The sequence below is a fragment of the Macaca fascicularis genome, chromosome 9 (genome assembly GCF_037993035.2).
Source record: "Macaca fascicularis isolate 582-1 chromosome 9, T2T-MFA8v1.1".
NCBI lineage: Eukaryota > Metazoa > Chordata > Mammalia > Primates > Cercopithecidae > Macaca > Macaca fascicularis.
In genome coordinates, this window is record NC_088383.1 from 13,046,990 (window position 1) to 13,059,959 (window position 12,970).

Below are 12,970 nucleotides of genomic sequence, written 5' to 3' on the forward strand. Positions count from 1 at the left end.
AGGATGGGGTGAATTGCTGGTGAAAGAGAATATTTGTGTTTGATTCTCTAGAAAGATTTTTTTTAACTTTATAATAATAGGGACATTTATTCTTTTTCTTTTTACAGTCAAATTTTTAGAAGTTATCAAACCGTTCTGTGCAGTTCTACCAGAAATTCAGAAACCGGAAAGGAAAGTAAGTATAAGATTTTAGTAATATAGAGGGTAGCTCAAGGACTTACCCTACTAAACCAGGAAAATTCATTTCCTTTCCTCAGTCCTTCTCTGTCGGTAATTGGAAAACTATTGGTGCTCATCCTCCTTGCAAGAGGCACCAAGTGAATAAAACTAATATAAATCTGTTTAAATCTAGATAGATTATCTCATGCTTTCAAAAATGACTGTTCTTTAAGTTGTGACGTTTCCAAACTAAGTGTTTCTTCGGCCTGTGTGTTAGTTAAGACAGAGTATTCTCCTGTCTGTAGTGATCCTTCATAAATCCTGTAGTATAGGGTGTGTATTGTGTTTGCTAATGATGTGACCTACTGGACTAGAAATAACCCGGTCTGCTGGATAGGTTTTGATGAGTACAGCTGTTTCATGTAAATGAATTGCATTTGTGCAAATACATACCTCCCATTTCTTGATTCATTCATTGGAAAGAAAAATGACAGGAATGCATTCAGAAGATACTGTGACTGGGTGAAATCGTTCTTCTATCATTGCGAACTTTCAGAGTTAAGGTATTTAAATTCTGGAAATATTGTTATTTCTAGATTGGCCAATTTCTAGAAATTCTTCATCAAACTACAAATTTCTCATCAAACTAATAGGAATAGGGATATAGAGATAGGTAAAAAATTTTAAACTTACTATTTGATTTAGAAGTATTTATTTATTTATTTATTTGGGATGGAGTCTCACTCTGTCGCCCAGGCTGGAGTGCAGTGGTGCGATCTTGGCTCACTGCAAGCTCTGCCTCCCGGGTTCATGCCATTCTCCTGCCTCAGACTCCCGAGTAGCTGGGACTACAGGCACCCGCCACCATGCCCGGCTAATTTTTTTATATTTTTAGTAGAGACGGGGTTTCGCCGTGTTAGCCAGGATGGTCTCGATCTTCTGACCTCGTGATCCACCTGTCTCGGCCTCCCAAAGTGCTGGGATTACAGGCATGAGCCACTGCACCCGGCTAGAAGTATTTTTTTATTGCTTTGAGTTTGTAAAAATAGTTGTTCCATTTACATTTAAGGCATCCTGAGAAACCCTGGCTTTGCAGTCTATAAAATATTCATATGGCACTGTCACCAGCAGGCCTACCTTCGCACAGTGCAGTGTTCACCGAGTCACGTGCACATTGGATCTCTGTTTTGCTTTGGCTCCTTTTCAGTTTCATTTAACACCATACAATGTAGATGAGAACTGCCTGTATTTAAATTACCTTTTTTATGAAAAGTAAAGAAACTTGTATTCAGGAAGTTCAGCTGTTTGTTGTAGCTGCTACTAAGGTGAAAGGAACATTAAAAAACAATCTAGGCCGGCACCATGGCTCACACCTGTAATCCCAGCACTTTGGGAGGCCGAGGCCGAGCCACCATCCATCTTTTCCTGCCACCTTTGTACCCTTTGGAGTCTCCACTGTCTATCATTCCATACTCTGTGTCCCTGTGTACACATTGTTTAGCTCCTACTTTTTTTTTGAGACTCTGTCTGCACTCCAGCCTGGGCGACAGAGCGAGACTCTGTCTCAAAAAAAAAAACAAAAACAAGCATCTGCGCGTGCGTGCGTGCGTGCGTGCGTGCGTGCGTGCGTGTGTGTGTATGAGAGAGAAAAAATGTTTATACAAGCCTGTAATCCCAGCACTTTGGGAGGCCGAGACGGGCGGATCACGAGGTCAAGAGATCGAGACCATCCTGGCTAACACGGTGAAATCCTGTCTCTACTAAAAAGAATACAAAAAACTAGCCGGGCGAGGTGGCGGGTGCCTGTAGTCCCAGCTACTCGGGAGGCTGAGGCAGGAGAATGGCGTAAACCTGGGAGGCGGAGCTTGCAGTGAGCTGAGATCCGGCCACTGCGCTCCAGCCTGGGCCACGACAGAGCGAGACTCCGTCTCAAAAAAAAAAAAAAAAAATTTATAAAACTTTGTATCTAATAAACAAAAATGCTTCCTTTATTAACACATACAGACATTCCCAACTTTTGTGAATTAGGCCCCAAAGAAGATCCTCAAAAATCCACCCCCCTGCCAAAAAAATTTATTGTTTCTTGATTTTGATTGATGATTCTTTTTATTTTGTTGCACAGATCCAGTTTAGAGAGAAGGTTCTATGGACTGCTATAACGCTCTTCATTTTCTTAGTATGTTGTCAGGTATGTAATTATACTGTTAAATAAGTGTCTCTACCATTGTTCTAAGGTCTTGATTGGTTAGAATTTGAGAATTTTTTTTTTCTTAAAATAAAAAATACATTGAGCTCAATATATTGAGCATTATTATCCTTTTTATTTTGTATTATTAATTTTTATTTGAGATGGAGTCTCATTCTGTTGCCCAAACTAGATGCAGAGGCATGATCTCGACTCACTGCAACCTCTGCCTCCTGGGTTCAAGTGATTCTTCTTCCTTGGCCTCCCAAGTCTCGAACTCCTGACCTCAAGCTATCCACCTTCCTCAGCCTCCCAAAGTGCTGGCATTATAGGCGTGAGCCACCACGCCCAGCCAAGTTTTTGTATTTTTAGTAGAGATGGGGTTTTCCTGTGTTGGTCAGGCTTATCTCGAACTCCTGACCTCAGGTGATCTACCTGCCTCAGCCTCCAAAATTGCTGGGATTATAGGCGTGAGCCACTGCACCCTTTTTTATCTGGCAATTTTTTGTTTTTAAATGAGACGGGTCGCCGGGCGAGGTGGCTCAAGCCTGTAATCCCAGCACTTTGGGAGGCCGAGACCGGCGGATCACGAGGTCAGGAGATTGAGACCATCCTGGCTAACACGGTGAAACCCCGTCTCTACTAAAAATACAAAAACTTAGCCGGGCGAGGTGGCAGGCGCCTGTAGTCCCAGCTACTCGGGAGGCTGAGGCAGGAGAATGGCGTGAACCCGGGAGGCGGAGCTTGCAGTGAGCTGAGATCCGGCCACTGCACTCCACCCTGGGTGACAGAGCGAGACTCCGTCTCAAAAAAAAAATAAATAAATAAATAAAAAAATAAATGAGACGGGGTCTCTATGTTGCCCAGGCTGGTCTCCAGCTCCTAGGCTCAGGTGATCCTCCTGCCTCAGCCTCCCTAGTACGTAGGCCAGCAGGTGTGCCCCACCATGCCTGGCTAATTTTTAAATTCTTTTGCAGGGAAAGGGTCACACTAAAACCAAATTTTTAGAATCTTGGGTTGTACTATGTTTAAAAATTACTAAAACTCGATGATAGTGTTTTTTTTGTTTTTGTTTTTTGGTTTCTTTTTTGAGACAAGGTCTCACTCTGTCACTCAGGCTGGAGTGATCACTTCAGCCTCGCCTTCCCCAAACCCAGGTGATCTTCCCATCTCAGCCTTCTGACTAGCTGGGACTACCGGCACGAGCCACCATACCAAGTTACTTTTTTTGGTATTTTTTGTAGAGATGGGGTTTTGCCATGTTGCCCAGGCTGGTCTCAAATTCCTGGGCTCAAGCCATCCATCTACCTCTGTCTCCCACAGGGCTGGGATTACACGCCTGAGCCACCACACCCAGCCCAATGATACTTTCAAATAAAATTTTGCAGACATACTAAGTTCACAGTGTGAGTATGAAATGTGATCTGCCTATGTTTTAGGGTTGTTGTAAAGATTAAATAAGATAACTTAGGTCAAGGTGGATGGGCATGGTGGCTCATGCTTATAATCCCAGCACTTTGGCAGGCCAAGGCAGGTGGATTACTTGACATCAGGAGTGGAGACCAGTCTGGTCAACATGGGGAAACCCTGTCTCTACTAAAAATACAAAAATTAGCTGGGCATGGTGGTGTGCACATGTAATCCCAGCTACTCAGGAGGCTGAGGCAGGAGAATCACTTAAACCCAGGAAGTGGAGGTTGCAGTGAGCCGAGATCACACCACTGCACTCTAACCTGGGCAACAGAGCGAGTTCCCATCTCAAATAAATACATGAATAAAAACCAGATAATTTAGGTCAAGGTTTTTTGGGGAGTTCGAAAAGCTATTGAAATACTTGTAAGAACTTTTAAAAAATTATGTTAGGAAGCAATAGAACAGATTAGGTACCTAATCTGGAGAAAAACTGTATTTTCTTTCTGAAAAATGAAATGATCTGATAATTAAAGTACTTTTACTACTATACTTGCTTTAAATTTGTTTTAAATGGTCAGGGAGAGAAGTTTAAAGAAAAAGAAAAATACAAAGAAGAAAAGAATAGTCATCTATATTTCTACCATTTACTTTTAGCATCTTAGAAACTCCTCTCCCACCATTAAAAAAAAAGTCAACCTTATGGAGGTTTAATACATATACGGTAAAGTGCACCTGTTTTTAGGCGTACGTTTTGGAGAGTTTTGACAAATTTGTGCACCCACATAACTACAACCTCTGTGGATGTAGAGCATTTCTGTCACCCCCAAAGTTCACTGTAACCTTTCTCAGTGAATCTCCACAGGCCCAGGCTGCCACTGATCTACATCCTGTTACTCTACTTTGATTTGTTTTTTCTAGAGCTTCGTGTAAACAGAATCATACAGTAGTATTCTTTAGTGTCTGACATCATCATAATCTTTCTGAGATTAATTCATATGGTCATTACATCAGTAATTCATTCCTTTTTATTTCTGAATACTGTTCTAATGTATGAAGTTATCATAGTTTATTCATTCATTCACTTGTTAGACATTTGGGTTGTTTCCAGATTTTGGCTACAACAAATTAATTTGCTATGAACATTGATGAATACGTATTTCTGTGGATATTTTTCATGGGTGAGTACTGAGGAGTACAGTTGTGGGGTTTATAGTAAGTGTGTGCTCAACTTTATCAGACATTGTCAGCTCTTTTCTAAGTGGTTGCCCCATTTTGCTTGTTTGTTTGTTTGTTTGGAGACAGAGTTTCAAGCGATTTTCCTGTCTCAGCCTCCTGAGTAGCTGGGATTACAGGCATGTGCTATCATGCCCAGCTAATTTTTGTATTTTTCGTAGAGCTGGGGTTTCACCATGTTGGACAGGCTGGTCTTGAACTCCTGACCTCAGGTGATCTGCCTGCCTCAGCCTCCCAAAGTGCTGGGATTATAGGCATGAGCCACCATGCCTAGCTCTTGGTTGCCCCATTTTGTGTTTCCACCAGCCGTGTTTTGGAGTTCCAGTTGATCTGTATCCTGGTCTACTTTTGTTATTTTTGATTATTTGAATAGTAGTCATCTTGCCGGGCGCAGTGGCTCACTCCTGTAATCCCAGCACTTTGGAAGGCTGAGGCGGGTGGATCACCTGAGGTTGGGCGTTCAAGACCAGTCTGACCAACATGGAGAAACCCCGTCTCTACTAAAAATACAAAATTGGGCTGGAAGCGGTGGCTCATGCCTATAATCTCAGCACTTTGGGAGGCTGAGGCCGGCAGATCACGAGGTCAGGAGATTGAGACCATCCTGGCTAACATGGTGAAACCCCGTCTCTACTAAAAATACAAAAAATTAGGCAGGCGTGGTGGCAGGCGCCTGTAGTCCCAGCTACTTGGGGTGCTGAGGCAGGAAAATAGTGGGAACCCAGGAGGTGGAGCTTGCAGTGAGCCGAGACTGAGCCACTGCACTCCAGCCTGGGAAACAGAGCGAGGCTCCATCTCAAAAAAAAAAAAAAAAAAAAAAAAAAAAATTTTACAAAATTGGCCGGGCGTGGTGGCAAATACCTGTAATCCCAGCTACTTGGGAGGCTGATGCAGGAGAATCGCTTGAACCGGGGAGGCGGAGGTTGCGGTGAGCCGAGATGGCACCATTGCACTCCAGCCTGGGTAACAAGAGCGAAATTCCATCTCAAAACAAACAAACAAACAAAAAAATAGTAGTCATCCTAAGGTATGTGGTTTTAATTTGCATTTCCCTGATAAATGCTATTGAGCAACATCTCCATATGCCTATGAGTGCTTGTTTATTTATCAGAAGAGTAAAGTGTCAGATATGTAAAGTGTCTTTGCAAATCTTTTGCCTATTTAAAAAATTGATTATTGTCTCATCATTGAATTATAAACATTTTTACATTTTCTGGATACAAGTTCTTTGTTAGATGTGTGTATTAAGAATTATTTCTCCCAGTCTGTGGCTTGCCTTTTTTCTTAACAGTATCTTTTGAAGAACAGAGATTTAAACGTTTTATTTTTTTCTTTTTATATTTTTTCAGAGACAGACTCTTGCCATGTGGCCCAGGCTGTCCTCGAACTCCTGGGCTCAAGCAATCCTCCTGCTTCAGCCTCTTGAGTAGCTGGGACTACAGGCGAGTGCCATTGCGCCCAGCAGGAGTTTTAAATTTCAATGAAGTTTAGTTTATGTTTTTTTTGTTCCTTGGATGGCTTAGAGTTTTTGCTTCCTAAGGATTTTTTGCCTATTCTAATATCATGAAGATTGTCTCCTGTGTTCTTCCAAACATTTTATAGTTTTAACTTGCATGTTTTGGTCTGTGATCTGTTCCGAGGTAATTTTTATGTGTGGCGTGAGGTAAGGGTTGATTTTCATTTCCTTTTACATGAGTATCCAGCACCGTTTGCTGAGAAAAATTCCCCATTGAATTACTCAGGCCTCTTTGCTGAAAATTGGTTAACCATATAAGCACGAGTCTGTTCCGTGCTCTCTATTGATCTGTGTATGTGTCCATCCTGCTGCAAGCCACTTCTTAGTAAGTCCCGTAATCAGTTTGCAATCATTACTCCAGCTTTGTTCTTCTTTTTCAGAATTGTTGTGGCTATTCTAGATCCTTCATATTTCCATATAGATTTTAAAATCGACTTGTCAGTTTCTACAAGAAAGTCTGCTGGGATTATCATTCGTGTTACTTTGAATTTATAGGTCAATTTAGGAGAATTACCATATTGACAATATTGAACCTTCTAATCCAGGGCTCAGTGAATTTTTTTTCTGTCAAGGTTCAGATAATAAATATTTTGGGCTTTGCTGCTAAAGTTTAAGAATCCAAGAAGAAAACAGAAAGAATGACATTTCACATGCCTGTTTCTTTTTTTTTTATTCTCCTGCCTCGGCCTTTAGAGTAGCTGGGACAACCGGCACAAGCCACCATGCCCAGCTAATTTTTTTGTATTTTTAGTAGAGATGGGGTTTTACCACATTGGCCAGACAGGTCTTGAACTCCTGACCTCAAGTGATCTGCCCACCTTGGCCTCCCAGAGTGCTGGGATTATAGGCATGAGCCACTGCGCCCAGCCTCACATGACTGTTTCATGTAGTAAATTAATTTATGCATCTTAGGTTACATTATTTCTTCTCTAATACGTTTATATAGTTGCCAAACTGTTTCTTTTCATCTTTCTCATGCTTAGGCAGCTCTGCCTCATGTGGGAGATTTCTTTATTCTCTTTCCTCTGAATCTCAAAGAGATTCTAGCCAGTTTTCTTTAGGGAGTGGTAGGAGGTGAGATAAACTGAGATAAGTACAGTACATGCTGCCTGGACTCTGCTCTCTCTTCACTTAAGAAAATTAATGTATTTGGCCGGGCGCGGTGGCTCACGCCTGTAATCCCAGCGCTTTGGGAGGCCAAGCCGGGCGGATCACAAGGTCAGGAGATCGAGACCACGGTGAAACCCCGTCTCTACTAAAAATACAAAAAATTAGCCGGGCGCGGTTGTGGGCGCCTGTAGTCCCAGCTACTCGGGAGGCTGAGGCAGGAGAATGGCGTGAACCCGGGAGGCGGAGCTTGCAGTGAGCCGAGATCGCACCACTGCACTCCAGCCTGGGCGACAGAGCGAGACTCCGTCTCAAAAAAAAAAAAAAAAAAGAAAATTAATGTATTTAATTGGTACATAACTGATGTATATATTATCAGTGTACCTGTGATAATTTAATGCATTTGTATAATGTATAAAGATCAAATCAGGGTGCATTTGTATAATGTATAAAGATCAAATCAGGGTAAAGGATATCCATCACCTTAAATACTTGTCTTTTCTTTATGCTGGAAACATTTGACGTATTCCCTTCTAGCTGGTTTTTGTTTTTGTTTGAGATGGAGTCTCAGCTCTGTTGGCCAGGCTGGAGTGCCATCGTGCGATCTTGGCTCAGTGGAACCTCTGCTTCCCGGGTTCAAGCGATTCTTGTGCCCCCGCCTTCCAAGTAGCTGGGATTACAGGCGCGTGCCATCACACCTGGCTAATTTTTTTGTGTTTTTAGTAGAGATGGGATTTCACCATGTTGGCCAGGTTGGTCTTGAACTCCTGAGTTCGAGTTATCCACCTGCCTCTGCCTCCCAAAGTGCTGGTATTACAGGCGCAAGACACCGTGCCCAGACCCTTCTAGTTATTTTAGAATGTACAGTATTTCTTGGATTTTCGTTAACCGTCTTGAGAAGCTGCTCGCCATCTGACTGAGGGGGAGTGTCTTTCGTTCTAGGCTCCAGATTGCTGCCCTGTAGTGGAACAGTTTTTCATTCCCAATTCAGTGTAGCCCATTATACTTCACTTCCATCAGAGAGGCTCAGCCCGTTGCTGTCTTCTCTTTCATCCATTTCTTCCCAGCTGCTGTTTCCCTTCCTTCTTATCCAGAGGAGGGAACAAGATAAGAATATCTGCGGTTTACTTCCTCCAGATTTGGAACGTTGATGGGAGGTCTAAGATCCTGTCGACTTCCCCTTGTGAGGGTCAGGAGCAGCTCTGGTATTGAGTCTCCCTCCTTCTCAACTGTCTAGAGTTTTCCCCAGGACCACCAGGCTCAAGTTGACAGTCCCTTTTCTTGTTTGGCTGCTTCACAGATTTTTTTCTCTTTCCATAGCTTTTTTCGTTGTTGGTAGCTTTTGCTATTTTACATGTTTTAAAAAATGTATTTTAGGCTGGACATGGTAGCTCACACCTGTAATCTCCTCACTTCGGGAGGCAGAGGTGGGCAGATCAGGAGTTTGAGACCAGCCTGGCCAAAATGGTGAAACCTCTTCTCTACTAAATATACAAAAATTAGCCGGGTGTGGTGGCACACACCTGTAATCCCAGCTACTTGGGAGGCTGAGACAGGATAATTGCTTGAACCTGGGAGGTGGCGAGTGCAATGAGCCAAGATTATACCACTGCATTCCATCCTGGGTGACAGTGAGACTCTGTTTCCAAAATAAATAAATAAATAACTGTGTTTTATGATGTGTGGAGGAAAATGCTGTTATTTAATTTCATCTTGCCATCTCCCCCCACAAGTACTTTGTTTGGTTTTCTGTTTGGAAATCCCTGGTGCTAATTTTCTTTTTCTCCATCTGATTAGTTCAGGTTTCCATTAGGGCATGGAGTGCTTTGTTTCTCTGAGTACTGTATTGTATTTTTGTCAAGTTTGTTAAAAGAGAACCTTCAGACAAGATAAACTTAGGGTTTATTTGAGCATTAAAGGATTCACGAACCTGACAGCACTCAACATGGGTAGAGGGTCCGAGAGCTGCTCCACGGGTGTGGGCAGTGAGCTTTTGTAGCAGAAGTAAAGAATTGCAGAAGTAAAGAAATTACTTGATTGGCCACAGCTAGGCATTTGCCTCATTTGATTATGTTCCTGTGACAGGTTTCTGTGTAGCTAATAGGCGGGGTGGCTGTCTGTAATTGGCTGAAACTCATTCAGAATCAAATACCCTCTAAGGTCATTTTCAGTTTTCTTTTGTGAGATTTCAGGGTACAGAAACAACCACAGGCTAATGGCCACCTGCTTAGAGTGCCTTAACAAGTTGAAACTGATTATTATATTAAATATAGCAAAAACTCTGCAACTGTGACAGATTCATAGAAAATAGGCTCCTATTGTTGCCCACCTGTTGTTGTACATGGTTCTTTAGCTATGGAATTTACTAAGTGAAATAAAATTAGAAACCAATTTTCATAATCCTATTGGCTGCAGGAAAGGAGGGTATACCATTAATTATGGAAGGTTGGCTTGTTCCATTTCCCACGGAGCACCTAACCATCGGGGATTAGGGAAGGTTGTTGGCTGAATGACTGCTTTCCACTTGTGGAACATTTTGATATGGACTCTCCTGTAATGTTTCTTTTGTTTGTTTTTTTTGAGACAGAGTCTCGCTCTGTCGCCCAGGCTGGAGTACAGTGGCATGATGTCCGCTCACTGCAAGCTCCGCCTCCCGGTTTCAAGCGATTTTCCTGTCTCAGCCGCCTGAGTAGCTGGGATTACAGGCACGAGCTGCCACTCCTGGCTAGTTTTTGTATTTTTAGTAGAGATGGGGTTTCACCATGTTGACCAGGCTGGTCTCGAACTCCTGGCCTCAAGTGATCTGCCCACCTTGGCCTCCCAAGATGCTGGGGCTACAGGCCTGAGCCACTGCACCTGGCCCTCACCTCTCTCTTTAAATGAAGAGTGTCTACAGCTGCAAGGTGCACATAAAATATCCATGCTTCATGCTTTACCAGTTTTGTTACCCAGCTAATAAATTCAGACATTCAGAGAGGTTTCGGTTGATCACGTGAGTTGTTTAAAATTGCTGCCAGCATGTTTTGTAACTTTCTGTTTTTTTTTTTTTTTTTTTTTTGAGACGGAGTCTCGCTCTGTTGCCCAGGCTGGAGTGCAGTGGCGCATCTCAGCTTATTGCAAGCTCCGCCTCCTGGGTCCATGCCATTCTCCTGCCTCAGACTCCTGAGTAACTGGGACTACAGGAGCCTGCCACCATGCCTGGCAAATTTTCTTTTTGTATTTTTAGTAGAAACGAGGTTTCACTGTGTTAGCCAGGATGGTCTCGATCTTCTGACCTCGTGATCCGTCTGCCTTGGCCTCCCAAAGTGCTGGGATTACAGGTGTAAGCCACCACGCCCGGCCTTGTAACTTTCTTAAAAATCAGTTTCATATGGAGAAGGTTTTTGAAATGTCTTTTTCCGATCCCCACATGGTTGAGGAGGGGTTGAGGCCAAGTGCTGTATCCTAAACATGGGTCATATGATATGAAGCAATCTGAATAAGGTGTTTCTTTGTTGTTGTTGTTGTTGTTGTTGTTTTAATGAAAAGTTAATGTCCTCATGATGGAAAATTTGATACATTTGAAAAGAATACAGAAGAAAAAGTCAACCATAATTCCACCATCTACAGATAATTGCTGTTTAGGATTTAAAAAGATATCTACTCCTAGTTTTATTTTCTGTACATCTATTTACAGTGTCAACTTTTATATATACACGTTTATACCTTTGTTTTTATACTAGGGCTTCTTAACAGTGGCACTCCTGAATTTGAGTGGGATCGTTCCTTGTCATGGGGGGGCTGTCCTGTGTATTTTAGGATGTTTAGCAGCATCTCTGGCCTCTACCCACTAGATGCTAGCAGCACCCCCTGTTCTGTGAAAGGGCTGTATATGCAAAATGACCCCCAAACACTGAAGGAGCTGAGAAACCAATCCATGTGGGAGACAAATCCAGTTTGTCAGTAGAGGGTAATTTTATGGACAGAAGCATAGTTTGGGGCAGCAGTAAGACAGGGAAAGGCCTGCACTCTTACTCTCAGACCTGGGGCTAATCTATCATAGGGAAAGGGTGTACGCACTTTGTGCAGGACAATTGAAATCAGCTTTCCAGAACATGTAACAATGCTGTGTGTCACCGCCTGTCATTTGTGTAACAGCATCAAGGTTACTTGGATCTTAGGGCAGCATTTATAGCGAGTACAGGTTCTTATACTAGGGACTGTAAATAAAGCAGGAATCAGGAGTGATCCCTGGGACCAGGGTTGAGCAGAAGTCAACCTGGTAGATTAGCATCCAAGATGGAGTCACTTTGGTCTCCACCTCGACCCCAAGTTGTGACAACCAAAAATGTCTCTAGATATTGCCAAATGTCTTGGGTGGGGGCTAAAATCACCCCAGGTTGAGAACTGCTATTTTATATTTAGTTTTATGACGTAAGTACTTCTTCCATATTATTACAGATTTAGTAAGCATAATTTTTAGTGGCCCTGTAATATTCCACTGTGGATATCATCTTCAGTCTTACATTGAGAAGAGTGACCTTGGCTGTCTTTAGTACATAGAGCTTTGCAAAATTATTCTATGACTAGGCAGGTATAATATTCCATAATCTACTGGTGGGAGTGTTTTTTAAATCGTGGTAAAAGTATATAAAATATGACATCTTAACCATTTTTAGATGTACAGTTTAGTAACATTAGGAATATTCACATTGTTGTACCACAACACTCCATAACCGATGTGAATATTTACTAGTGAATGCACTAAGTAATGATATGTTGTTTTTATTTTTATTTTCACTTTCTGGTTCTTTTAATTATATTTTTTTATTAACCCTTATCTATGTGATGGAATGTTTTTCTTTTTATTTTCTTTTTAATAAACAGCTTTACCTTGAAGATATGCTTGTTTTTGTTAAGGAACATGAGAATAGTTTTTTAAAAAGTATTGCAAATATTAAGTGAATACACTGTAAATTAAGTGCACACTTTATACTTTTTTTTTTTTTTTTGAGACAGAGTCTCTGTCACCCAGGCTGGAGTGCAGTGGTGGGATCTCGGCTCACTGCAGCCTCTGCCTCCTGGGTTCAGTTGATTCTTATGCCTCAGCCTTATTAATACAGTTTCATAAACTATTTTGTGTACTATTTTAGATCCCTCTGTTTGGAATCATGTCGTCAGATTCTGCAGATCCTTTCTACTGGATGAGAGTTATTCTGGCTTCCAATAGAGGTATGCATGTCTTCTCTGTCTCCACATTCCTCCTCACAGCAAACAGAGGGAAATGTGGATTAGCAATGAGTTTTCAGTGCCTACAGGGAGGGGAGGATATCATTGCCTAGAGAAGCCTAGTGTGTAGATAACGACACCACCATGTG

General features: G+C 42.2%; 1 protein-coding gene across 3 annotated transcripts in view; it reads left to right on the plus strand.

Moving 5' to 3' along the window:
* SEC61A2 (SEC61 translocon subunit alpha 2) overlaps nt 1-12,970 on the plus strand; it is a 46,065-nt gene that overhangs the window by 10,121 nt on the left and 22,974 nt on the right. For all 3 annotated transcript variants that reach the window (XM_074001018.1, XM_005564628.4, XM_065520275.2), the window contains exons 2-4: nt 108-175; nt 2,282-2,347; nt 12,746-12,824. In XM_074001018.1, the coding sequence (XP_073857119.1) occupies nt 12,764-12,824 (61 nt within the window). In that variant the 5' untranslated portion in view covers nt 108-175; nt 2,282-2,347; nt 12,746-12,763. The remainder of the gene's footprint in view (nt 1-107; nt 176-2,281; nt 2,348-12,745; nt 12,825-12,970) is intronic.